Source organism: Hypanus sabinus, chromosome 21 (assembly GCF_030144855.1).
Source record: "Hypanus sabinus isolate sHypSab1 chromosome 21, sHypSab1.hap1, whole genome shotgun sequence".
NCBI lineage: Eukaryota > Metazoa > Chordata > Chondrichthyes > Myliobatiformes > Dasyatidae > Hypanus > Hypanus sabinus.
The window spans coordinates 61,557,911-61,585,294 of record NC_082726.1 but is presented as its reverse complement, the minus strand read 5'-3'; the positions used below and the strand labels follow the sequence as shown (position 1 = coordinate 61,585,294).

The 27,384-nt window shown below is 42.3% G+C and overlaps 1 protein-coding gene across 4 annotated transcripts; it reads right to left on the bottom strand.

Annotated features, from left to right (window-relative positions):
* Positions 1-32: 32 nt before the first annotated feature.
* On the bottom strand, positions 33-27,384 carry c21h10orf53 (chromosome 21 C10orf53 homolog). 4 transcript variants are annotated; one of them, XM_059946696.1, is made up of 4 exons: positions 26,666-26,824; positions 17,445-17,564; positions 3,615-3,726; positions 33-283 (listed from the first exon to the last, which is right to left on the bottom strand). In XM_059946696.1, exons 1-3 carry the CDS (start codon positions 26,757-26,759, stop codon positions 3,617-3,619), a joined length of 324 nt encoding a protein of 107 aa, XP_059802679.1. In that variant the 5' UTR covers positions 26,760-26,824; the 3' UTR covers positions 33-283; positions 3,615-3,616. The 4 variants fall into 4 exon arrangements, with proteins under 4 accessions (XP_059802679.1, XP_059802681.1, XP_059802682.1 ...); XM_059946698.1 differs by lacking the exon at positions 3,615-3,726 and having other exon boundaries at positions 26,666-26,819; XM_059946699.1 differs by lacking the exons at positions 33-283; positions 3,615-3,726 and adding an exon at positions 811-3,160 and having other exon boundaries at positions 26,666-26,831.

Here is a 27,384-nt window from a genome sequence, read left to right as displayed (position 1 = left end):
TTGCTTGGTGAACAGTGGGAATAACACAACCATTTCTTGTGAATATAATTACTTTATTTAATGCTTTTAAAATGACTAAGGCATTAAACCAGAGCTATTAAATTAAGCTCAGCTTCACAATACTGATGATCCCTGGAGAAAAGTCTATATCGCTTAGCTGAAATGAGGAGAGCCTGTGAAATGCTGAGAATCAGTGTTTCCTCTGTCCATGAGGCTGGTCAATAGGCTGCCCTGACCAGCTTCGTTGCTTCCTTACAGAGTGGGTCCAATTTCCCATCGCCTCCTGATTCAAGAGATTCAAGATTGTTTAATATTATTTCCAGTACACAAGTGTAAAGGAGACAAAATATTTGTTACTCTGGATCTGATGCAGCAAAAAATATACAGTAAGATAAAGAACACAATAATAAAAAAGACAATAAATTTAAATATGATGGTGTAGTGGCATCCACACTGGACTTCGAGGTGAGAGGTCCCAGGTTCAAATCCAGCCGGCCCCTTGCACATTTTCCATCCTTGCTGGGTTGAGCATCGAGCTAGCAACTCAGCCTCGTAAAACAGACAAATGCTAAAGAAATGGCAAGGTTGCTGCCTGATGAGCCTGTGAGCCACAGAAGGATATGATTATCAATTATAAATACATAAGAAAGCTTTTATATATATATAAACAAGAGAAAATATGCAAACTTTGGAAATCCAAGCAACACACACAAAATGCTGGAGGAACTCAGCTGGCCCAGGCAGCGTCTATGGAAAAGTGTATATTTGACATTTCGGGCTGAGACCCTTCATCAAGACTGGAGTTAAACAGATGTTAAGTCAGAGTTAGAGGTGGGGGGAGGGGAGGATGAAATACAAGGTGATAGTGGAAACCAGGAGGTGGGGGGAGTTAAAGAAAAGAGTTTGGAAGTTGATTGGTGAGAGAGATGCAGGGCTGGAAAAGGGAGAATCTGATAGGAGAGGACAGAAGGCCATGGAAGAATGAAAATGGGAGGAGCACCAGAGGGAGGTGATCAGTGGGCAAGGAGATAAGGTGAGAGAGGGAAAAGGGAATGGGAAATGATGAAGGAGGGTGAGGTGGAGACCTTACTGGAAGTTTGAGAAATCGATGTTCATCCCATCAGGTTGCAGGTGACCCAAACAGAATTTAAGGTGTTGCTCCTGCATTCTCAGTATGACCTCATTGTGACAGTAGTGAAAACCATGGACTGACATTGTCAGAGTGGGGATAGGAAGTGGAATTAAAATGGATGGCCACTGGGAGATCCCGCTTTTTCTGGCAGACTGAACAAGACTACGTGTGATGAATAAACAAAAGAGATTCTGCAGATGCTGGAAATCTTGAGTAATACACACAAAATGCTGGAGGAACTCAGCATTTCAGGCAGTACGGTATCAATGTTTGGGAATATACAGTTGGCATTTTGGGCTGAGGCCCTTCATCAGGACTGATCAGGAAGGGTCTCAGCCAGAAATGTTGACTATTTATTCCCCTCCATAGATGCTTCCTGGCTTGCTGAGTTTCTCCAGCATTTTGGGTGTCACATGTAATGAATGTGACTTTTAGTATGGGTAAGTAAAAATCTGTGTCAGAATCAGAATCATGTTTAATATTACTGGCATATTTCTTGAAATTTGTTAACTTTGTGGCAGCAGTACAATGAAATACATGATAATAGGCAAAATAGGAAAAAACTATTACAGTTTTTATTTATAATGTATATGTAATAAGTAGTGCAAAAATAGAAAGAAAGAAATGGTGGGGTTCTTTTATGGGTTCAATATTGATTCAGAAATCAGATGACAGAGAGAAAGAAGCTGATCCTGTTTGCTGAGTGTTTGCCTTCAAGCTTCTGTACCTCCTTCCTGAGAAGAGGGCATGTCCTGTGTGGTGAGGGCCCTAAATGATGGATGGTGCCTTTTTGAGGCATCACTCCTTGATGATGTCCTGGGTACTACTAGTGCCCATGATAGAGCTGACTAATTTTACAGCTCTCTGAGGCTTATTTCAATCCTGTGCAGTAGCTCCCGCCCCCCCCCCCCCCACCTTAGCAGGCAGTGATGCAGTCAGTTAGAATGAAATAAAATTATACTGAATTAAATGAAACAAACAACTAGAAAATGAGGAAGCTCATGCTGGTTAAGCCACAGGCTCTCCTGCCTTCTCCCCATAACCTTGGATGCCCTTATAGATCAAGAATCCATCAACCTCTCTTTACAAAGACTATGCCTCTGCAGTCATCTGTGGCAGAACTCAATTCTCAGTCGTGCTTTGTCACAGTTTTCCTGTGGACAGACCAAAACTGATATCTAAATGCCTCAAAAAGGACAATCCATACGAACCACATCAGAAATGACAGGAATTAAGCCAAAATGTGCATCAAATGCAACAGTTCAATTCAGAAAAAGTAGTAATTTATACTTTTACCTCAACTATCTGGCAAACTTTGTATGAATACAGTATTTGCACAATTTAAACAGGCTTAGAAAAGATATCAAATATCACTGGACAACAATTTTTTCAGAAGTATTGTTTCCCCAGAAATTTTTTTTGCTTATGATGGACCGCTTGAGGCTGAACACAAATATAATTTCAGACAACTTGTATCATGTAGGAATTTGGAGAAACAAGAAATTAACTTTTCTTGAATTTAATGTGTTTAATTGCATAATAGTGCTGATGCTTTGCAATAGTCAATGAAAATCAAAATGTTTTGTTGATGATTTTCCTTTGTTCTCAGTGTCTGAGACTACTCACTTAAGTATCCAACAATAATTAGCCAGCATTGATGGATTCCTGTTGCCCTGATATAATTTCTCGCTGACTGCAATGTCCTGGTGAAACCTTTCACCGTGCTCGTCACTGACAGCACCAAGATTTTCAGGAAAGAAGTCTAAGTGGGAATGCAGAAAATGAATCTTCAGTGACATGTTGCATTTCATGGTTTTGTGTTCTCGAAGCACATTGTCAACCAGCTGCACGTAGTTTGGTGCTCTGTAATTGCCAAGAAAATGTTCAACATCCTTGAATACCTTCCATGTGATTTTTTCCAGTCCCACTAGCGGTTCTGTGAATTGTCTGTCATTGATGATCTGTTTGATTTGTGGGCCAACAAAAATGCCTTCCCTAATCTTGGCATCAGTTATTCTGACTTGAATCCTGAATTGAAATAATAAATACAAGTAATCTCAAAACAATGATGCATGACGGGAAAATTTAATGGTGATTTTCATGATCAGCAGTCCAAATTCCAGCAGATACAAAAATCAGGAAGCAAAATCATTGTTGCCCAGTGTATTTAAAGTATATAAAGTACATTATTCTTTTTAAGGGATGCAGCCTGGTAACAGGCTCTTCTGGCCCAGTGAGCCAGTTGCACTCATGTGACCATTTAACCTACTAACCTATATGTCTTTTTGGGATGTGGAAGGAAAACAAAGCACACAGAGGAAACCCATGCCGTCACAGGGAGAACGCACAAACTTCTTACAGGCTTCGGCAGATGTACTTTGATAATAAATTGAACTTTGAATGGTAACTGCATCACTACCACATCATATCAGAAATGAAGCTGCAAGTCAATATACTTGTAGATGTTATAAGACTGACTCACCTTTATGCAAAACGATTGCATCTGAGATGAATCAAGGGGCTTTGTAGTTCAACGGTTTGTGCTATTGGACTGGTGACTGCTGTATTGGAATTTGAACTCAGTTCAAGTAAATCTAGAATAAAGAAGCTGATAACATCACCACAGAATGCCCAGATCTTTATAGGTACCTGTTTGCTTCAGTAATCTTTTTTGGAAACAAATCTGTTTGTATCCAGCCAGGACCAAACTTCATGCCAGACTCACACAATCTAATTGGCTTGTAATTACTGTTAAGTCTGCACAGAGCAAAAATTACAACTGAGTAGTATGATTAAACATTTTTACTGAGTCATGTTGGCAATGTTACATGTGGGCAACTAAAAGTGGAGCAGCTATGAACCAGAGCTAAGCCGAGACAAATTTGTGCACGTTTAAAAAGCCCATGCCCAAAAGATAGCGCCTCACATGGGTAGGAGGCCCAGCTGATTCACTGCACAATCAGTCATTCTTGCCACGTTAGGTGGCGGTTGGTTTACTTATCAGTCAAAAGCTGCTCCATCCTGCTAGTCATCGATTGTCCCGTTTGAAGTATGCAGCTGCTCTCTCCCATTGGTTGCCCTGTGTGCCTTGGCACCAGTGTCCAGTTCCAGGCACCTCGGAGGTACGAGAATAGCCCATGCGGGAGGTTTGCCCTCTTCCCTTTTGTCTCCAGGGGCTAGTGCTGAACAACCATTGGGAAAGAATGCTGCAGACTCACACTCTTAGCTATGTGTCTAAATATTTAGTTTGTCGTTTGTATAACTTGGGTGGACTTAGATAATTGGTGAAATCTATTTCTGTTTGTAAGTAAATGATTAATATGCTTATTCATAGTCAGAGTCTTCTGTCTCCCTCACCAAACCTCATGAATTTGCTTCCATGTTACACATTCTTGCAATTGATCCGAAAGGGTTCAATTACTCCATCAAATAGCTTGGTAAGTTGCACAGTTACTGGGCATTTAGCAATGAACAATAAAATACTGATCCTACCAGGGAACCAGCATCCTGTGACTGAGTATAAAGGAGACGTCTTTACACAATACTTCAATACTTAATTCAAATACCGAATGAGAAAGATCAAGATTATCATTATTCATCAGATATACATTAACAACATCTAAACATATAGTGAAATGCATTGTTTGCTTCAACAGTCGTGGGTTCTGCTGGGGCAGCCTGTAAGTGTTGCCATGATTCATTGCATGCCCACAACTTGCTTACCCTAACCCGGAGGTCGGCAACCCGCGGCTCCGGAGCCACATGTGGCTCTTTTACGTCTGTGCTGCGGCTCCCTGTTGCTTTGGGAAATAATTGGTCAGTATTTAATTAAAATGTATTTTATGTTAGTTTGTTAGTTTTTGAAATGTAATTCTAAATTTGAAGATTATGGTGATCTTGTACAATCTAAATAAGACGTTGTGGCGGCCCATTTCCTGACACATCCGAACCGGCTCACAATTAGCCAGCGTTCAGGCTGAGGGAGATAGCCTACGGGGGTTTGTGAGTACGTGTCTTTTGCAGCATCCGCGCCCATGGGGGGGGGGCGGGTTGAGGGAGGCTTAAAAGCAAGGCTGTTTAGTTCGAATAAAGCTATCTTTGACTGCAGTTTACTGACTGCGTGTAGCACACCGCTACAACGTGTTTTTATCGCTGGCTGTCCAGAGGGGAGGTGCTGAAACGCTTTGTCGCGTGTCTGGAAGAAGTGAAAACTTTCCTGGGCAGCAAAGGGCTCACCTTTCCTGAGCTGGAACAGCCAGAGTGGCTGGAAAAGCTACACTTCATGGTAGACATGACAACGCACCTGAACACGCTGAACACAGCTCTTTAGGGGAAAGGACGTACAGCCCTACACATGTTGGAGGATGTTTTGGCATTCGAGCGCAAGTTGACAGTGCTTGCCAGAGATTTACAGAAAGGCACATTGTCTCACTTCCCCAATTTGAGAGAGTTCAAACAAGGCCACGACATGATAAATTCGGAGTATTTACATTCTGCAATCATCGCAATGCAAACATCGTTTGGGAAACGCTTCTGTGAGTTCAGAGAGGAAAAAAACACATTATCCTTCCCGGTCACTCCCCTAAGCATCGATCCATCCCTACTGAATACGACTGCATTGTCAGGTGTGAGTCAACCTGACCAAGTATGATAAATATTTTAATTGCCTATTATTTTACGTATATTCATATGTTTTCATTGTTCAGTGAAATAGTCCTTTTATTTTTCATGTTGACAGCTGGCTGACGTTATTTTTGGTTTGCTGCTGGCGGAAAATTTAAGTTTGGCGTTTTTCATAAATACAAGAAGGACTCAAATAGACGTTGAGTATTTTACTTAAAAGTAACCTTCAACCCAACGTCTTTTTTTCGGAGTTCAAAATGTTTTTGTTGCATGCAGAAATGTAATTTCATTTTCTCTGCAGGAATTCATCAATTTCATAAATGCAACGCATTATAGTTTGTTTATACATAGCATAAAGGCAAAACAAAACGTTGTATGCAGTGTTATTTCATTTTAAATGTCAAACGGGTTTTGTGGCTCCCAGTGTTTTCTTTTCTGTGGGAAACGGGTCCAAGTGGCTCTTTCAGTGGTAAAGGTTGCTGACCCCTGCCCTAACCCATAAGACATTAGAACATGGAAGGAAACCCATGTGGTCCTGGGAGAATGTACGAACTTCAGCAGGAACTGAACTGTGATCACTGGTACTGTAAAGCATTATACTAATGGTTATGCTTTTCTTTGTCAAAGAATGTCTCTGAATTTCAAAAGTAACCATGAAACAGAAATTTACAGATAATGGCTTAGAATGAACTGATATCCAAAAAAATGCTGGAGGAACTCGGCAGGTCAGGTACCATCCATGGAAAAGAGTGAATTGTTGACACTTTGGGCCAAGGCCCTCCTTCAGGACACTTTCACCTGAAACATCAACTGCTAACTCTTTTCCACAGATACTGCCTGGTTTGCTGAACTCTTCCAGCATTTTGTGTGTATTGCTTTAGATTTCCAGTGTCTTCAGATTTTCTCATGTTTTTGATTCCAAAAAGCTCCCAGCTTTTGCAACAATGGTTTTCACTGGGAATTACCTCCAGCTCTTGGGAACTGGATAAATGGGATTAGTTCAGCTGTCCTTCATTAACGAGAGTGACCTCTGGTGTACGTCCCAGCACTGTGTCAGCTAGGAGCTGACAAATATCTAGCCAATTTGGTTAAGTGATCTGAATGACAATTGCTCAGCTGATATCATTTGCTACTTCAAGGTTAGTTGATTGACAATAAAAATGTATATTAATCATGGAATAGCTCTCAAGCTGTGAACATATGCAGAGAATATCATCATAAAAGTGATTGGCAATTTTTTCTGGATGAGGAAGAAACAGTTTCTCAGCATGTAAACACTACTTGGCCTCTTTAATGAGATTTATGCCATTGTGTGGCATGATTGTGAATTAACAGTAAGGAGCCATGGGAATTTGATTCATGAAATATTGATTTTCAAGTCTTGAGATGTATCATTTTAAAAAATGTTGCAAAGAATTAAAAGCAAGGGTGTAATGCTGAGGCTTTATAAAGCACTGGTGAGGCCTCACTTGGAGTATTGAGAGCTGTTTCAAGCCCCGTATCTAAGAAAGGATGTGCTGATATTGGAGAGGGTTCAAAGCAAGTTCATGAAAATAATCCTGGGATTGAAAGGCTTGTCATAAGAGCAGTGTTTAATGGCTCTGGGCCTCTATTCACCGGAATTCAGAAGAATAAAGACTGACCTCATTGAAACCTATTGAATGTTGAAAGACTTCGAAATAGTGGATGTGAAGATGATGTTTCATATGGTGGGGGGGGATTCTAAGACCAGAGGACACTGCCTGAGAATACAGCAACCTTCTCTTAGAACAGAGATGAGGAGGAATTTCCTTAGCCAGAGAATGGTGAGTCTGTGGAATTCTTTGCCACAGGTGGCTTTCGAGGCCAAGTCATTGAGTATGTTTAAGGCAGAGGTTGACAGATTCTTGATTAGTCATGAAGGGATATGGAGAGAAGGCGGGAAATTGGGGCTGAGAGGGAAAATGGATCAGCCATGATGAAATGGAGGATCAGATTTGATGGGCCAAATGGGCTAATTCTGCTCCTAAATCTTATGTCGTTATGGTCTTTGACTTTGGCATCTATATGTTACCACATTGTGAGTGTAACAGCCAGTAATGTGAGACGATATATGTTCACCCATTGTGTACATTCTGCATAACTGAGTACAGAAAGTGAGACTGTCTGAGTACAGTGCCGCCTGGGCTCAGAGGCGTAGTGTCAGTTTTTATTTTAGAATTTCAGTATCTGCAATTTTTTTTTTACTTTTTTACTTACTGCAACTTCCTGACTGAAATTTTATGAAATGGGTGACCTGTGGTGCAGGGATTCCTGACCGTTTTTATGCCATGGACGCAATAAGCAAGGGGCCCACTGACTCCAGGTTGGGAACCCCTGATTTAGTGCCCTTTCAGACTGTCATTGCAAATAGGGGCTCATTTGTGTTAACGGAAAACAAAGTGCGAGAATGAGCGGGGGTCAGCCCAAAAGTGTCACCATGCTTCTGGCACCGACAGAGCTTGCCCACAACTTACTAACCCCCACATGTTGGTTCTTACTATTTAAAATATAGAGCTCATAAACAATCACAAAACAGAAGGAAACAGGGGTGGGAGTAGGCCACCAGGCCTCTTGAGCTTATCTTGCCATTCAATTTCACCATGAGTGACTTGCCCCAGGTTCAGCTTCTCTTCTACATATTCCCATAAGCTTCAATTCCTTGATATTTCAAAAATCATTATCATATTTTTAAATTTAGCAATACATCACAGTAGCAGACCCTTCTGGCCCAACAAGCCCACTCTGCCCAACTACACCCATGTGACTATTGACCCTTCCATCTGGGAGGAACCTGAGGAACCTGGAGGAACTCCACACAGTCATGGGGAGAACATACAAACTCCTTACAGACGCTGGCAGGAATTGAACCCAGGTCGCTGGTGCTGTAATAGTGCTATTACTAACTGCTATGCTACCATGCCATCTGATTGTCTACTTTTTCTTGAAATACCACGAACGATTCAGATTCCACAGCATACTGGGTTAGAAAATTCCAGAAATTCACCATCTTTTTCAAGACGAAATTCCCACACACCTCAGTTTTAAAGGACTACCTCTCATCTTACTCTGATGAGTACTGCCTACTCTGTCAGGACTCCCAGAAATGGAATCATCTCCATATGATCTTGTCACGCCCCAGCTGTATCTTATATGTTTCTATACAAACAACTCTCATTCTTCTGAACCCCATTCCTCTTAAGTCCCGGAGTCAGAGTTCCATGTGGGCCAGAGAAACAAGTTCTGATGGCCCCCTGGGTTCATAAGTCAGTGAAACCAGAATCTGAGGCCTGTTGTTCAGGGTTCAACCCTCAGCAAGTCTGGAGTTTGAGGCCAGTGTTCAGAGATCTGTAAGTCCAGGACTGATGCTGAGGATCAAGGCGCAACGACAGATTGAGGCCTAATGGCCAGAGCCAAGTCTGTGACTCTCTGAGAATCTGCTAGGGAGGTTGAAGCTGGTATCTGTTCTCTTTCAACCTGAGTCTGTACCTGCTGGAGGCCTGCCCAGGAGTTAGGGCACTGTGTATATGCAACAGGGTGTCTTGAAAGAACAGGGCTTGCTTTTCCTGTTGTTGTTTGTTGTGCTCTGTGCTGTTCTGCTGAGCTTTGTAGGCATTCTACGTTTGAGCCTGAATGTGGGGTGACACTTGCCAGCACAGCCTCGGGTGTGTTGGTTGTTAATGCAAATGATGCACTTCACTGTATGTTCCAATGTACACGCGACAAACTTGAATCTTATAACCTTGAATCTTACAATACAAAACAATATAGTTCCAACTTTTACTTTGTTGGCTTTTTTTGACAGGATATCCCCTGGATACCTATTGAATCTCCTTTGGACAACATCCAATGTTAGTATTTCCTTTCTTAAGTAAGAGAACCAAACTGTGCAGAGTATTTTAGGTATAACTTCTCCAACACCAGTACAATTATAACAATACCTCTCCATTGCTGAACTCCAGTTTCCCTGAAGGAAAGGATTCCTAACCTCCTGCCGCACTTAACTACAAACCTTTCACACATTACGCACAGCAACACTTGGATTTGTTTTGTACTTCACCCATATATGATCCTTATATTTCACTTGGACACAATTCATTTGTACTTGATAGAGGTGTACAAGATGATAAGAAGCAGAGTTCAAGTGGACAGCCAGTGCTTTATTCCCAGGGCAGAAATGGCTAATATGAGTGTTACACCATCAATAACTCTCTGAGACGTGAGGCGAGATATCGGCTTTTATTGGCTGGAAGAAAGAACAAGCAGCAATTGACCACCACACTGCATCCTGGAGACTGAGACCGGGGCAGAGTCCCCAATCGCCTTTATACCGGTGTCTGTGGGAGGAGCCACAGGAGCAGTCAGCGGGTGGGGGGTGGGGGGGGGTCGTGTCCAGACAGGTATATGTAGTTCACCACAATAAGGGAGCATAATTTTAAGGTGATTGGAGGGAAGTATTGTGGGGTTTGGGGAGGTGGGGGGATGTCAGAGGTGTGTTCTTTACACAGAGATGGTAAAAGCATGGGATATGCAGCCAGGAGTGATGGGAGTGTCAGATGCATTAGGAACACTTAAGAAACACATAGATAGGCCTGATGAAGGATCTTGGCCCGAAACATTTTCTCCTTTTCTCTCCATAGATCTGTCTGACCTGGTGAGTTCCTTCAGCATTTTGTGTGTGTTACTCTAGATTTCATGCATCTGTAGAATTTTTTGTCTTTAGTCTCAGGTAGGCATATGGCTGATAGAAAAATGGGGTGGGGGGCAGGATCACATAGGAAAGGAAGGGTTAGATTGATCTTAGGAGTAGGTTAAAAGGTTGGCACAACATCGTGGGCTGAAAGGCCTGTATTGTGCTGTAACTTTCTATGTTCAATTTAGATAATAGTTTTCCTTCTGATTTGTTTTACAGAAATACATGATCTCACACTTTCCCAGGTTAAACTCCATTCACCAAGCTTCTGCCTAGACCATTCAGCCTGGTCTATATCTATAGCCCAAATATCCTCATTGCAACATCATCTCTGGCCTACTGCAGTGTCATCAACATTCTCTGTATGGTCCCAAACAAGAGAAAATCTGTAGATGCTGGAAATCTGAGGAACACACACAAAATGCTGGAGGAACTCAGCAGGCCAGGCAGCATCTATGGAAAAAAAGTACAGTTGTTATTTCGGCCCGAAAGGTCGACTGTACTTTTTTCCATAGATGCTGCCTGGCCTGCTGAGTTCCTCCAGCATTTTGTGTGTGAAACTAAGTATGGTGGCTTGTTGCAAGCTGCACTCTGCAGATCTACTCATTATTTCTATTATGATTGTTATTCTCTTTTTAATCTAGGTTCTCTGCTAACTGTAACACTTTATCCTGTATTCTCTGCACACATGCAAAATACAGGAGTAACTCAGCAGACCAGGCATCTATAGAGAGGAATAAAGAGATGACCATTATGGGCTGAAACCCTTCATCAGGACCTGAAAAAGGGGCTCGCCCCAAAACATTGGTTATTTATTCCTCTAAGTAGATGCTGGCTGGGCTGGTGAGTTCCTTCAGCACTTTGTGTGTGCTTTTCTGGATTTCCAGCATATGTAGAAACTGTTTTTTCCTATTTTCTGTTATTGTTTTACCTGGTCCTGTGTCAATGTCCTGCTGTAATGAAGTAATCTAAATGGACAGAATACATACACAGGCAACACACACAAAATGCTGGTGGAACACAACAGGCCAGGCAGCATCTATAGGGAGAAGCACTGTCAATATTACGGGCCAAGACCCTTCGTCAGGACTAACTGAAAGGAAAGGTAGTAAGAGATTTGAAAGTAGGAGGGGGAGGGGGAAATGCAAAATGATTGGAGAAGACCGGAGGGGGTGGGATGAAGCTAAGAGCTGGAAAGGTGATTGGCAAAAGGGATACAGAGCTGGAGAAGGGAAAGGATCATGGGACAGGAGACCGGAGGAGAAAGAAAGGGGGGAGGGGAGCACCAGAAGGAGATGGATAACAGGCAGAGTGATGGGCAGAGAGAGAGAAAAAAAAGAGGGGGGATAAAAGCTAAATATTATCAGGGATGGGGTAAGAAGGGGAGGATGGGCATTAATGGAGGTTAGAGAAGTCGATGTTCATGCCATCAGGTTGGAGGCTGCCCAGCCGGTGTATAAGGTGTTGTTCCTCCAACCTGAGTGTGGCTTCATCTTGACAGTTGAGGAGGCCATGGATAGACATATTAGAATGGGAATGAGACGTGGAATTAAAATTTGTGGCCACTGGGAGATCCTGTCACGTTAATGCCCCTCCTCCCACTCTTACCCCATCCCTGATATATTTAGTTTCCCCCCCCTTTTTAGTTTCCCCCCCCCCGTTGCATCCTGTAAAATAAAACATTTAATCAGATTCTCTGTCTTCTATGTGATAACCAGTCTTCAATCTATAGAAAGATAGAAAACCTACAGCACAATACAGGCCCTTCGGCCCACAAAGCTGTGCCAAACATGTCCTTACCTTAGAAATTACCTAGGATTACACATAGCTCTCTATTTCTCTAAGCTCCATGGAGTCTTTTAAAAGACACTATCATATCTGCCTCCACCACTGTCTCTAGCAGCCCATTCCACACACTTACTACTCTCTACGTAAAAAACTCACCCCTGACATCTCCTCTGTACCTGCTCCCAAGCACCTTAAAACTGTGTCCTCTCATACTAGCCATTTTAGCCCTGGGAAAAAGCCTCAGACTATCCATGCTATATCGTTTCCCCAAGGAAAAAGGAAAAGATGTGAAGATTTTACACAGATGCTCAAAAGAAACCACTCTCAAATATACTTCCAAGGTAGAGTCCTGATAAACTTCAACTATTATTTATTTTATATAAAATAGAATGTACTCCACTTCTTAATAACCGCAATCAAACTGGAACAGTGGTATTAGATTCAATAACAGATGCTCCCATCAGTCCCTTGAGGAGCTGCCAGGGTAGATATACCAGCTGTGGTGAAATCAGATTTGTCAGAATTTAAATTATCCAGTGAACTGAACAGTGTGGATCTCTTTTATCTTTTACTCAAGCATGTTTGTCTCACCAAACGTTGCTAGAGGACTGTGGCATCAAACACAAGCTGACTGTCCACAGGCAGCCAGTGTCTCATCTGAGAGGCCTGTTGGGATGGGTTCAATTATAATATCAAATGCTGAGACAGCAAGACCCTTGGAGATGAGAATGGTCAGTTGATATAGGATTGATAGGAGTAAAACTGAAATCTGAGTGTCCATAAAATAATTCAAGTTGGTGCTGCAAGGAGAATGACTCTTAAATAAAATTTAAAGTACAGTGTGGCATGAATATTGATTCCTCCTTCCAGTAAACAAATTCCACCCCCCTTCCTTTATTCCCCTATCTGCTCTTTTACCTCTTCTCACCTGCCTATTACTTCCCTATGTGTCCCCTACCCCTTCCCTTTCTCCTATGGTCCACTCTCCTCTCCTGTCAGATTCCTTCTTCTCCAGCCCTTGACCTTTCCCACCCACCTGGCTTCACAGACAGACAGACATACTTCATTGATCCCGAGGGAAACTGGGTTTTGTTACAGCCGCACCAACCAAGAATAGCGAAGAAATATAGCAATATAAAATCATAAATAATTAAATAATAATAAATTAATCATGCCCAGTGGAAATAAGTCCAGGACCAGCCTATTGGCTCAGGGTGTCTGACACTCCTAGGGAGGAGTTGTAAAGTTTGGTGGCCACAGGTAGGAATGACTTCCTATGATGCTCAGTGTTACATCTCGGTGGAATGAATCTCTGGCTGAATGTACTCCCGTGCCTAACTAGTACATTATGGAGTGGATGGGAGTCATTGTCCAAGATGGCATGCAACTTAGACAGCATCCTCTTTTCAGACACCACCATCAGAGAGTCCAGTTCCACCCCCACAACATCACTGGCCTTACGAATGAGTTTGTTGATTCCGTTGGTATCTGCTACCCTCAGCCTGTTGCCCCAGCACACAACAACAAACATGATAGCACTGGCCACCACAGCCTTGTAGAACATCGTCCGGCAGATGTTAAAGGACCTCAGTTTCCTCAGGAAATAGAGACGGCTCTGACCCTTCTTGTAGACAGCCTCACTTTCCAGCTGGCCTCTTTCCCCTCCCCCCATCTTTTTATTCTAACATCTTCCCTCTTCCTTCTCAGCCCTGAAGAAGGGTCTCGGTCCGGAATGTTGACTCTCTATACAATTCCATAGATGCTGCCTGACCTGTTGAGTTCGCCCAGCATTTTGTGAGTGCTGTGTTAAAGTACAGTATTTTCTAAAGCATTCTACCTAAACATTCTCAATTATGGAGCAATAGCTACAATATACAGTCCTATGCAAAAGTCATAGGCACATATATATATTTGGGTAGGGAGCCTAAGACCTTTGTAGTAATTTTATGTATTGCATTGTACTGCTGCCACAAAAAAAATTCTTGACATAAGTGAATGATGATAAACCAGATTCTGATATGTGATATATTTCCAGTATCTGCAGATTTCCTCGTGTTTGCCTTCTGATATGTGTCTCTACTGTGGATTGAGAGTGGGATGGGGGCAGGGAGAAGGGAATCATGGTTGGGAAAAGGGGAAGGCAGAGGAGAGGGAGCAGGAGGCACCAGAGAAACATTCCGTAATAATCAATTGTTTGGAATCAAATTATCTTGGCAGTGTCTGCATCTGCGCCAACACCACAAGAGGCACTCCTTCTCTGCCACCTGTCCCACATTCCTCCCTCGAGGCTCCTCCCTCACCCTTCCCAACATCCTTTGCTCCCGCCAGATTTACTCCCACCATGTGTGTGCGCGCCTAGGACTTTGGCATAGTAAGGAAGGAAATAGGATCACAAGAGACTACAGATGGTAGAACCTTGAGCAACAAACTATCTGTTGGAGGAAATCAGTGGGTTGATTTTTGTCCCCTTTCCCACTCACCCCCAAGCCCTCCTTCACCCTTATTCTGGCCCTTCCCCTTCCCCCTCCTCTTTCCCTCTTGGTTTCATCCTCCTACTTTGCCCTCATGTTCTTCCTCACCATCTATCTGGTTCTGACTGCCATTTACCTCACCCCTAATGGTTCCCATTCTCACCCCCTTTACTACCAGAATCCAGCAGTGATAAACAGCAAATACATGTGGAGGGGCAGGAAGCAGGGCATCTGCAGAAGGACTTAGACAGATTGGGAGAATGGGAAAAGAAGTGGCAGATGGAAGACAGTGTAGAAAAATGTACAGTCATGCACTTTGGTAGAAGGAATAAATGCATTGAATATTTTCTATATGGGGAGGGAATTCAAAAATCAGAGGGGCAAAGGGTCTTGGGAGTCCTAGAGCTGAATTCCCTCAAGGTTAACTTGCAAGTTGACTCGGTGGAAAGGAAGGTAAATACTATATTAGTATTCATTTCCAAAGGACTAGAATATAAAAGCAAACACGTAGTGCTAATACTTTATAAGGCATTGGTCAGACCATATGTGGAGTATTGTGAACAGTTCTGAGCCCCATATCTAAGAAAGGATTCTAAGGTAGGCCATGTGGCCCATCAAGTCTGCTCTGCCATTTGGTCATCGCCGATTTATTATCCCTCTCAACCCAATTCTCCTTCCTTCTCCCCATTACTTTTGACACCCTGACTAATCAAGAACCCATCCACCTCTACTTTAAATATAACAAATGACTTGGCCTCCATGGCTGTCTGTAGCAATTAATGCCACATATTCACCACCCTCAGACTGAAGAAGTTCTTCCTCATCTCTGTCCTAAAGCGACATCCTTCTATTCTGATGCTGTGCCCTCTGGTCCTAGACTCTCCCATAATTGGAAGCATTCTCTGCACCTCCACTCTGTCTAGTCCTTTCAATATTTGGTAGCTTTTCAATCTGGTCCAAGTGAAACTGGTGAGAGGTGACAGTGAGTAGGTCGAGCTGATTAAGTGCCACTTCATAACACTGCTGATGATACCTTCCATCATTTACATGATTGGAAGTGAAATGACTGAGCAGTAATTAGACTAGTCGGATTTGTCCTCCTGCTTTTTATGTTCACACTGTCAGATGGACACTAGGGTTGTCATTGTCCTTGAATGCTTTGGCTGGAGAGCAGCTAGTTCTCTGGTCCTTTCCACAGCAATTGTTTCCTGAAATCATGTGACTGGAATCAATTTGGTCATTGGGTTCCTAAGGAGAAAGCAACCTCATACAAGTCATCAGAGACTCGAGACTGCAGATGCAGGAATCACATAAATCAGATGGAGAATCTCATTACATCTGGTTGAGAGAGCAAGGATTTTTCTCCTTGGAGGAGGATGAGAGGTGACTTGATAGATGTGCATAAGAGGATGAAAGGTGTAGAAAGAGTGGACAGCCAATGCTTTATCCCAGGGCAGAAATGGCTAATATGAGAGAGTATAATTTTAAGATGACTGGAGGAAAGTATAGGGGGATGTCAGAGGTAAGTTTTCTTGCACAGAAAGTTTTGGTGCATGGAACACACTGCTAGGGGTGATGTTAGGGGCAGGTACAATGGGGAGATTTAAGGTACACTTAGATAGACACATGGATAAAAAGAAAAAGAGGTCTATGTGGGAGGGAAACATTAGATTGATCTTGGTCTAGGTTAAAAGGTTGGCACAGCATTGTGGGCAGAAGGGAAATGGACAGTCAACGTTTTGGGTTGAGATTCTTCAACCAGACTGAAAGACTAGAGGAGATAATGAGTACGAAGAGGTGAAGTGAATAAATAGGGCAAAAGCTGGCAGGCAATAGGTGGATCTAGATTGTGGGGGGGTGGTGAAACATAGATAAGGGAGGGGAAAGTGGGAATAGTACCAGAAGTTGAGAGGTGATAGGTGTAAGTGAAAAAGGGCTGTCAGATGATGGTAGAGTATGAAATAGAAGTGGGGAGGGCAGAAAGGTGTAGTGCTGGTGGGAGGACTGTGTGAGTGATAGATGGATGGACTGGATGGAAGAAGGGAAAGAAACAGGTAATTCAGGTGGAGAGGGAAAAAGGACAGAGGGGTGCAGTTAACCAAAAATTGGAGAATTCACTGTTAATTCTCCTGGCTTGTAAACTACTCAGATGGAACACAAGGTGCTGTTCTCCTCTAGTTTGCATTCAGCCTCACCTTGGTGGTAGAGGAGATTGTTATGGCAAAGTTCCAATCCTATAAACTGTTTGTAACCTTAACAGGTCACAAGTCTGATATATGACTGTGAACCCACACAACAGAAGATTTCTACAACCCAGCAGCAGCTGGCAAGTATATTCTGCCAGTCTTTCAAATGCTCTTTTACATATATGGACTGCATAAAATTCATGTGATAGTAAACTGGATTGTTCAGAAAATTTAATCTGCATAGACTAGGTACAGTAGTTTAGTTATTATTTAACTTAATAATTATTCATCAAGATGTCTCAATATTATACTTTTCTGAAAATAGAGATTGTGATAATAAGACCATAAGTCATAGGAGCAGAATTAGGCTTTTCAGCCCAACAAGTCTACTCCATCATTCCATCGTGGTTAATTTATTATCCCTCTCAACCCCATTTCCTGTCTTCTCCCCATAACCTTTGATGCCCTGTCTTATGAAGAATCTATCAACCTAATTTTGGGTTGACACTTAAGTAATTTCTCGAATGGCTTACCGAAATCTAGGTCTGTTATGTTACATGTGAAGACAACTTCTCCATTCACAACAAGTTCCACAATATTCCAGTCAGGAGATTGTTCTTCAACCCAGGAGTGACCATTATCTTCTAACATTGCTTCAAAAGAGGAAATATTCAATGAAATCCACTTATTGAGGACATCTTTCTGACTACAAACTATTCAAAATTCAAGACAGTTTGGTGTCATTCTTTAGTACACGAATGTAAAGGAGAACAAAATGATTGCCATTCCAGATCCAACGAAGCAAAAAACACCATAAGCATAAAAAGCACAATAAATGTAAATAAAAAAGTCCTATAAATGTACATGGTGTACAAGTAACTGTTGAGTGTATCTATTTATACATAAGACTGGCTTATATCCATAGGGCTATGGAGAGGAGTGGCTGATGTGGAAGTACTGGTGGTGGGATGAGTTAATGGGTGGAGGTGTTGATCAGCCTGACGACTTGGGGCTAGTAATTGTTTCTTAATCTAGCTGCATAGCCTTCTCCCTGATAAAATGTGACAAACAGCCCACAAGCAGTGTGTGTGGGATCCTTTATGATATTGCTGGCCTTTTCCAGCACCTTTCTGTATGTATATCCTTGGTGATGAGTTGGACAGTTTTAGCTACCCGTTGTAGAGCCCTCCTGTCTGCCGCAGTGCAGTTTCCATAAACACACAGTGATGCAGCTTGTTAGGATGCTCTCAACTGTGCACCTATAGAAGGTCTTTTCTATAGGCACCTATTGAGGATCAGATGTGGTTGTGCATCCTGACTGTCTGAGCTCTTTTGTTGGGAAGTCCAACACCCTCAAGAGGTATACATACATACTGTAAATAAAAGCAAAACTTGTACGTTAAATAAAACCAAAATAAAACTTAAGACCAAAGCTATGTTACCTGATCAGTTAATCTTCAGTGAAATGGTGGCCTGTTTGTTTGGTGATCTTTAGCTACCTGTCATTTCTAGCTCTCCCAGAGGAACTTTAAATTCAGAGGACTGGTCCTGGCATTACAAAGAAAGCACAGCAGCACCCCTACTTTCTTAGAAGTTTGATGAGATTTAGCATGACATCTAAAACTTTAACAATCTTCTATAGACATGTGGTGGAGAGTATATTGACTAGTTGCATCATAGGGTGGTATAGAAACACCAATACCCTTGAACGGAAATCCCTACAAAAAGTAGCAGACACAACCCGGTCCATTACAGGTAGAGCCCTCCCATCATTAAGCACATCCACATGGAGGGCTGTCTCAGGAAAGTAACATCGGTTATCAAGGACCTCCATTGATTGGGCATGACGATGATTGTTACAAAACAGCTGTTGCTCATATAGCAGCCCGCCACCCCCCATCCACACAGCTGATGAATCCAAAGGAACAGTTTGGCTGTCGCAACATTGCTGGAGTTGCCAGTCAATGTCGAACTCAATGTAGAACTGCCCTACGGACCCCAGATCACCCCATGAGTAGGTTAGTCAGTGAAAGTTTAAGATGAACGTCTTCCTTCTCCTAGATGAGCTGTCAACCACGGCTGATGAGCCCCATGTACCCAATGCAACTGGCTTTAAGGCACCAGTAACCCACCTTTGTTCCTTCTCCTGTCAGTAGAAATGGTTCTGCTGGGTTTAGCAGCTAAGCCACACGTAATGGCCAGAAGCAGACTTGGTTGTCAGAGGCCATTTGAGATGCACGCCATTGGGATCATTTAATAGGTAGTGGGAGCTTATTCCCACTACCACCCCTGGCTATAACAACCTTAAGAGACCTGTACCATACTATGCTATAGATTTGCTGAGTATGCCCGCAGAGGAATGAGTCTCAGGGTTGTATATGGTGACATATATGTAATTTGATAATAAAATTTACTTTTAACTTTGAACTTTGGTAGGAAATACAAATAGTAAATTCAGGCACCTAAGCTGTAACACTGAATTGAAAAATTGTGCTGTTAAAGGTAAAACTGTTTCTTGTAAATGCTCAGTTGTTAAAGTGCAATAGTGAAGTCCAAGGGCTTGTATGCTGAACTAGCCACCAAAGTTTTGGGAAATTTAATCTTTCAATAACAAGCCACAACACAGGGTACTTTGGGGTAGATCTTCCATTTTCCAAATCACTGGCTGACTTCCATCGATGTTGCTGTTGTTCCAGCATCTGGCGATTGTAAGTCCCACAGAAATGCTTTGACCTCAGGCCAAAGCAGTCAACATTTTCCATGATGTGATATTTTATGACTGTCAGGATCTTCACAAAGATTCAAAAATGACTAAAATAAAACTTAAAAAACCCAAAATGCTGGCAGAACTCAGCAGACCAGACAGCATCTATGGGAGGAGGTAATAACATTGATGCTGTCTGGCATGCTGAGTTCTGCCAGCATCTTGTGTTTTTTATTTATTTCCAGCATCTGCAGATTCACTCGCGTTGCCTTTAAAATGAAACTTACACTATTTTTTAAATGTCTAAAGTTTAAAGATTAGCATTGTTTCTCACAAGTACATTAAAACATACACTGAAATATGTCATTTGCATCAATGACCAAAACTGTCCGAGGATACGCTAGGGGCAGCCTGCAAGTGTTGCCATTATTTCAGTGTTAACATAGCACGCTGCGTTGACACTGAAAGTATGACGACACTTAATAACTCTAAGTTGCACACCTTTCAATGCAGGTCGAAATCGGAGCACCCACAGGATACACACACAGTCATGTGGAGAATGTACAGAGAGCAGCACAAACTGAACCCCAATTAATTTTACAGCTGGGGCTGTAAAGCATTGCATTATCTGCTATGCTACAGTGCTGTCCTTTTAAACTGAAAATGAACAAAATTAAAACATTAGAAAACGATAGTTAAATAATTGTATTTAAATTCAATCAATTCAGAAGACGCATCAGATCATTTCTGCCAATGTCATGACTCAGTGTTGTATCTGAAGTCCAAGGTACACAGGGTAAACAGGAAGGGAGCCAATACAGTCCCCTGTTGGGCCCCAGCGCTCCTTGTAACCATGTTGGATGCATAGGTTTGCCAGTCAGGTAATCCATTATCTGGGATACAATGGAAGTGCCAAACTGCATTGAACGGAACCCTTCCCCCAGCAATGAGGGCTGTATGGTAGATTGGAAAAGTCAGGTGGGTGCTGGATCCCAAGAGCGAGAATTTGTAGAATGCGTATAAGATGGGCTTTTAGAGCAGCTCATGGCTGAGTCCACTAAGGTTCAGATATTCTGGATTGGGTGTTGTGCAATGAACCAGAATTGATGAAAAAGCTTAAGGTAAAGGAACCCACTGTGGCCAGTGATCATAATATAGTGGGAGAAGCTAAAGTCAGATATATCAGTATTACAGTGGAGTAGAGGGAATTATAGAGGCATGAGGGAGGAGCTGGCCAAAGTTGAATGGAAGGGGACACTAGTAGGGATAATGGGGCAGATCAGCAAAGGCTGGAATTTCTGGGAGCAATTGGGAAGACACTGGATAGATACACTCTGAAGAAGAAGTATTCTGAAGGCAGGATGACACACCGTGGCTGACAGTAGAAGTTAAAGCTAACACAAAACCAAAAGAGAGGGCACATAATAGAGCAAAGATTAGTGGGAAGTTAGAGGATTGGGAAGCTTTTAAAAACCAACAGACAGTAACAAAAAAAATCATAAAGAGGTAAGAGATGGAATACAAAGGTAAGCTGCCAATATGAGTTACCAAAGGTAACCTGGACCAGACGGTCTACACCCAAGTGTTCTGAAAGAGGTGGCTGAAGAAATTGTGGAGGCATCGGTAATAACCTTTCAAGAATCAACAGATTCTAGCATGGTTCCACAGGACTGGAAAATTGCAAATGTCACTCTGCTATCCTAGAAGGGATCGAGACAGAATAAAGGAAATTATAGGCCAGTTAGTCTGACCTCAGTGGTTGGGAAGATGTTGGAGCTGATTGTTAAGAATTGATTTTGGGGTACTTGGAGGCACATGATAAAATAGGATGAAGTTGGCATGGTTTCCTTTAGGGAAAATCTTGCCTAACAGATCTGTTGGAATTCTTTGAATAAATTGCAAGTAGGATAGACAAAGGAGAATTGGTGGGTGTTGTGTCCTTGGATTTTCAGAAGTCCTTTGACAATTTGGCACACAAGACTGCTTAACAAGTTAAAAGCCCATGGTATTACATGAAAAATACTTACACGAATAGAGTATTGGCTGATTAGCAGAAGGCAGAAAATGGGAATAAAGGGGGCCTTTTCTGGTTGGCTGCAGGTGACTAGTGGTGTTCCGCGGAGGTCTGTATTGGGACCACCTCTTTTTAAGTTATATGTTAATGATTTGGATGATGAAATTGATGCTTTGTGGCTAAGTTTCCAGATGATATGAAGGTGGAGGGACTTATAGTGTTGAGGACACAGAGAGGCTATAGAACAACTTAGACAGATTAGGAGAATGGGCAAAGAAGTGGTAGATGGACTAAAGTGTTGGGCAGTTATGATCATGCACTTTAGTAGGAGGAATAAATGCATAGACTATTTTCTAAATGGAGAGAAATTTCAAAAATCTGAGATGCAAAGGGACTTGGGAGCCTTCCTGCATTATTAAGAGTTAAATTGCAGGTTGAGTCAGTGGTGAGGAAGGCAAATGCAATGTTAGCATTCATTTCAAGAGGACCAGAACATAAAAGCAAGAATATAATGTTGAGGTTTTATGGTGAGGCCGCTGTTGGAGTGTTATGAGCAGTTTTGGGCCACTTACCTAGTAAGGGATGAGGTAACATTGGAGAGGATTCAAAGGAGGTTCACAAAAATGATTCCAGGATTGAAAGGCTTCTCATATGTAGAGCGTTTGATAGCTCTGGACCATCACTAGGATTCAGAAGAATAAGGGGTGACCTAATTGAAACCTAATTTCTTTAGCCAGGAAATGGTGAATCTGTGGAATTCGTTGCCAGAAGCAGCTGTGGAGGCCAAGTCACTGAATATATTTAAGACCGAGGTTGATTGATTCTCGATTTGTCAGGGCATGAAGGAATACATGGAGGAGGCGAGATATTGGGGCTGAGAGGGAAATGGTGATGAAATGGCAGAGCAGATTGGATGGACCAAATGGCCTAATTCTGATCTTCTATCTTACGGTCTTAGTTAATATGATTACTTTATTATTGGACTCCAATGACAGAGTGCAATCCGTATGACAGCAATGATGATTTGAGAGGGAGTCTGAGATCTCATTGTGCTTGAAACATCCTCACTGTTGAGACAGTTATTTCAATTTGTGCCAACAGAGACATCATCATTTCAGTGCAACTGAAGCCAGTGACAGATTAATGAGACTAAGACTCGAAGGAGTCATTTGGCTCACTTTTATCTTTGTTCATCTTATTTCAGACCTTATTTTCTGTTTTATCCTACAAGTTGAGTTCAAACAATTTAGCTTGTATATGATATTGAACTTGTGGAAAATGAATGACGTATTAAAAGTTTGAATTATTATATCTCTGGGGTAGATTGTACTTGCTTGTTTGAACATCCTCCAGTTTTCTAAGAATCCCATGTGAGATAATGCATTTATATCTCAGCACTCTCTCACAGAGGAACTCAGAACCATTATCTCCAGTTGGAATCCGACCAAGATTTAGAAGATTCTCATGTTCTTTTATTATAAAATGATTTAGTACAGAAGGACATGTTACAGTTTGTTCAAAGATCAATCAATTAATTGCATTCCGCTGTTCCCTTCTCCATAATGTGAATGTTTAACCTTCAAATGCTGTACTTATCCAATTCTCTTCAGAATGATACTCTGATTTCCTCAAATCACTCCTTTCAGCCAGTGCATTCCACATCACCATAAAGTTCAAAGCAAATTTATAATCGAAATACGTATATGTCATCAAATACTACCATGAAATTAATTTTCTAGCAGGCATTCACAGTATAAGAAAGCATTAGAATAAACAAAGAGCTACACATGAACAAAGACTGACAAGCAGCCAACATGCAAAAGAAGACAAATTGTGCAAATACAAAAGGAACAAATGATAATAATTATAAATAGGTAAGTCAATAAATAATACTGAGAACAGGAGTTGTAGAGTCCTTGAAAGTGAGTTCATATTGTGGTGTGTGAAGATGTCAATACTGCTTCAGGAGTCAGATGGTTGAAAGGTAGTGCGTCATGTAAAAGATTAAAGGTCTGTTGCTGCTCACTATGGTAGAGTAGAGATAGCAGCAGCAGTTCTGGACCACTGCCCCAGGTTTATGAGTTTGTATCTTAGTATTATGAACGGCAAATTTAAATTCAAGCAGACAAATAAATTTGCCGTTTGTTAAACTGAATTCAATTATCCAAGGTGGCAGCTATGGTTTGAGAGGGAATGACGTTAGCAGAGGTTCTCTTCACTTACCCTCGTTTTTGTACTTGAAATACCAAAGTTCAATGTAAACCAATTACTGAGGTACATGTATGTCACCACGTACAAGATGCTGGAGGAACTCAGCAGTTCAATCCGCACCTATAGAAATGAATAAGCAGTCGATGTTGACACCCTTCATCAGGACTGGAAAAGAAGGAGGAAGAAAGCAGAATTAGGTGGTGCAGAGAGGGGAAGGAGGATAAGCTAGAAGGAGATAGGTGAAGCTGGGTGGGTGGGGGAGAGGGAGACAAAGTAAGAAGCTGGGAGGTGATAGGTGGAAAAGCTAAGGGGCTGGATAATCTGATAGGAGAGGAGAGCAGACCATGAGAGAAAGGGAAGGGGAAAGGACACCAGGGAAAGGTGATAGACAGATTAGAAGAAGAGATGATGTAAAAGGGGAGCAAGAATGAGGAATGGAAAAAGTGGGATGGGGGGTATAAATTACTGAAAATTAGAGAAATCAATATTCATGCCATCAAGTTGGAAGCTACCCAGACAGATTATGAGGTGTAGCTCTCTAACCTGAGAGTGGCCTCATCATGGCAGTAGCGGAGGCCATGGCCCACATTTGGGATGGGAATGGGGTTTGAAATTAAAATAGTTGGCCATCGGGAAATCCCACTTTTTGCCGATGGAGCAAAGATGCTCAACAAAGCCGTTCTCCAAACTACGTTGGGTCTCACCAATGTGCAGGGGGCTGCATCAGGATGACTGGATATAGTAGACAAACCCAAAAAATTCACAGAGGAAGTGTTGTCTTACCTGGAAGGATGGTTTGGGGCCCTGAATGGAAGTGAAAAGGAAGGTATAGCACTTCCACTTGCAGGGATAGGTGCCAGGAAGGAGATCAGTGGGGAAGGACAAATAAACAAGGGAATCATGGAGGGAGCAATTCCTTTGGAAAGTGGATATTGGGGAGAGGGTGAGGTAAAGATGCTTTTCGTGTAGGATCCAGTCAACTGATTATTCATTTTCATGGATGCTACTTGACCTGATGAGTTTCTCCAACACTTCGAATGTGTTACTCTGGATTTCCAGCATCTACAGAATCTCGCGTTTATATGTCACCATATAGTACCCTAAGAGTCATTTTCTTGCAGGCATTCACAATAGAACAAAGAAATACTATAGAATCCATGAAAAAAACACATACAAAGTCTGAAAAACTACCAATATCCAAAAGAAGACAAACTTAATGTACAAAATCAAAACAAATAATAATAAACAAATAATGCTGACAACATGAGTTGTAAGTCCATAGGTTGTGTTGAGTGTTGAGGTGAGTGAAGTTATCCACACTGGTTCAAGAACCTGATGGGTGAAAGGTCATAGTTTTTCCTGAGTAAAGCTCCTGCACCTCTTCCCAATGGTAGCAGCAAGGACAGAACATGGCCTGGATGGTTGTGGTCCTTGATAATGGATGCTAATTTCTTGCAGTATCAGTCCTTGTAGATGTGCTCAGTGGTGGGGAGGGCTTTACCTGTGATGGACTGGGCTGTATCCTCCACTTTTTGTAGGGTTTTCTGTTCTTCAGCATTGATCTTTCCATTCCATGCTGTGATGCAAACCAGTCAGGACAAATATAATATGCTTCAAGTGTTCTTACTAGTACAGGCGGTTGCCACAACAGTTTCATTGAACCTTTCAGTGAAAAGATTCAGTTTCTCATTAAACTTGGACTTGAGCATGTCCCGACACTTCCTGAAATGTGAGTGACTAATTGCTACATTTCAAACAGAATAGAGTCATAGAGATACACAGAATGGAAACAGCCCCTTTCACCAATACTGACCCAGTTGCCTACTGGGAATACCTGAACTAGTTCCATTGGCCCATGTTTGGCGCATATCCATCAAAACCTTCCCTTCCATGTACACTCTGTGGCCACTTTATTAGGTACACCTATACACCTGCTCGTTAATGCAAATCATGTGGCAACAACTCAATGCATAAAAACGTGGACATGGTCAAGAGGTTCAGTTGTTGTTCAGACCAAACATGAGAATGGGAAAGACATGTGATCTAAGTGATTTTGATCATGGAATGATTGTTGGTGCCAGTTAGGGTGGTTTGAGTACCACAAAGCCTGCTGACCTCCTGGGATATTCATGCATAACTGTCTTTAGAGTTTATAGAGAATAGTGTGAAAAGAGAATGTGAGTGGTAGTCCTATGAGCAAAAACATCTCATTAATGAGAGGGGTCAGAGGAAAATGGCCAGACAGGTTCAAGCAGTCAGAAGGTGACAGTAATTCAAATAACAACACGTTACAACAGTGGTGTGCAGAAGAGCATCTCTTGAACACACAATGTTGAACCTTGAAGTGGAATGGCTACAGCAGCAGAAGACCACCAACATACACTCAGTAGCCACCTTACTAGGTAAAAGTAACCACTGAGTGTATCAGTCAAAGTGGTTAAATGCTGTAATTGCCCTCTCTGCCCCTTCCTCTGGCAGCACCCTCTGAGTGAAAATCCGTGGAAGTTTGAGAAAAAATTGCATGACATCTAAAAGTTTGACAAACTTCTATAGATGTGTAGTAGAGAGTTATATTGACTGGTTGCATCACAACCTGGTATGGAAACACCAATGCCCTTGAATGGATAAGCTTCCAAAAATACTGGATATGGCCCCGTCCCTCCGGTCCCCTACAAATCTCTCACTATGAACCCGTATTAGACCCCATACCCAGGAAACAGAGATTTGCTGCCAAAATGAGTTTAAAGAGTGACGTGCACCATTTGAACTGTATTTCCTACAGATATTTTTATGAATTAAGTTTATTTTCCGAAAAAAATGCTTACTCTTAAGTCCGATCAGCCGTGAGGTCCTGTAGTCCACCACCCCGCACGACTCATATGGGCCATAGCGAATGGTCACCTTCTGAGAGAGAGGCATCGAGGCGCAAGCTTTCTCAAGCCACTCTCATGACAACCAACAACGCAAAACGTTGCCATGGAAATGAACTCACCGAAAAGAGGATGTAACTTCCGGGGCACAGCTGGAAAGTTCCTGAGCTGGGGAAAGTTAGTTCCTTTTCCGTGACTTTTCCAAACTTAGTGCCAGCCAATTCCCTACTTCGGATTAGCAGTTCCTGTTAGTTCCCTGTTGCTGCTGACTGTCGGTTTACCGTGACCATGGCCGAACTTCTTTACAAAGAAGTTTGGATCTTAGTCCCGCGGTGAACCTACAATGTTAAATCACTGGTGTGTGGATGCTGTCGCTGTGTGCAGAGGCTACAAGCGTGGGCATTCGGGACAGGGCACCGATCTGTCTCCCTCTGTGTTTTGTGTCTTGATTTTATAGTATCTGACTCGGTATGGTCGCTGAACTTAGGTCGAGGATGGGATGGGATCTAATTTTGTCTTGTTATCGGTGCAATAGCCCCGGTAGTGTGTCTGCCTGATAGAAGCCCACCATTGCTCGGGGTCGACCATGGATGTTGCCTCCCAGTTGTCCACGTGAAATGCAAGTTAGGGCAGTATATTGCTGCCCATGTAACAGACTCCCCCTCTCCACGCAG

Excerpts from the sequence above, each read along its gene's own strand:
- c21h10orf53 (XM_059946696.1), bottom strand. The coding sequence starts at position 26,759 with ATGCCTCTCTCTCAGAAGGTGACCATTCGCTATGGCCCATATGAGTCG. Across the intron at positions 17,565-26,665 it reads ACGGCTGATCGGACTTAAGA|CAATGTTAGAAGATAATGGT; the intron begins GTAAGCATTTTT and ends CCTCTTTTGAAG. Across the intron at positions 3,727-17,444 it reads CATAACAGACCTAGATTTCG|ATTTACTTGAACTGAGTTCA; the intron begins GTAAGCCATTCG and ends TCTTTATTCTAG.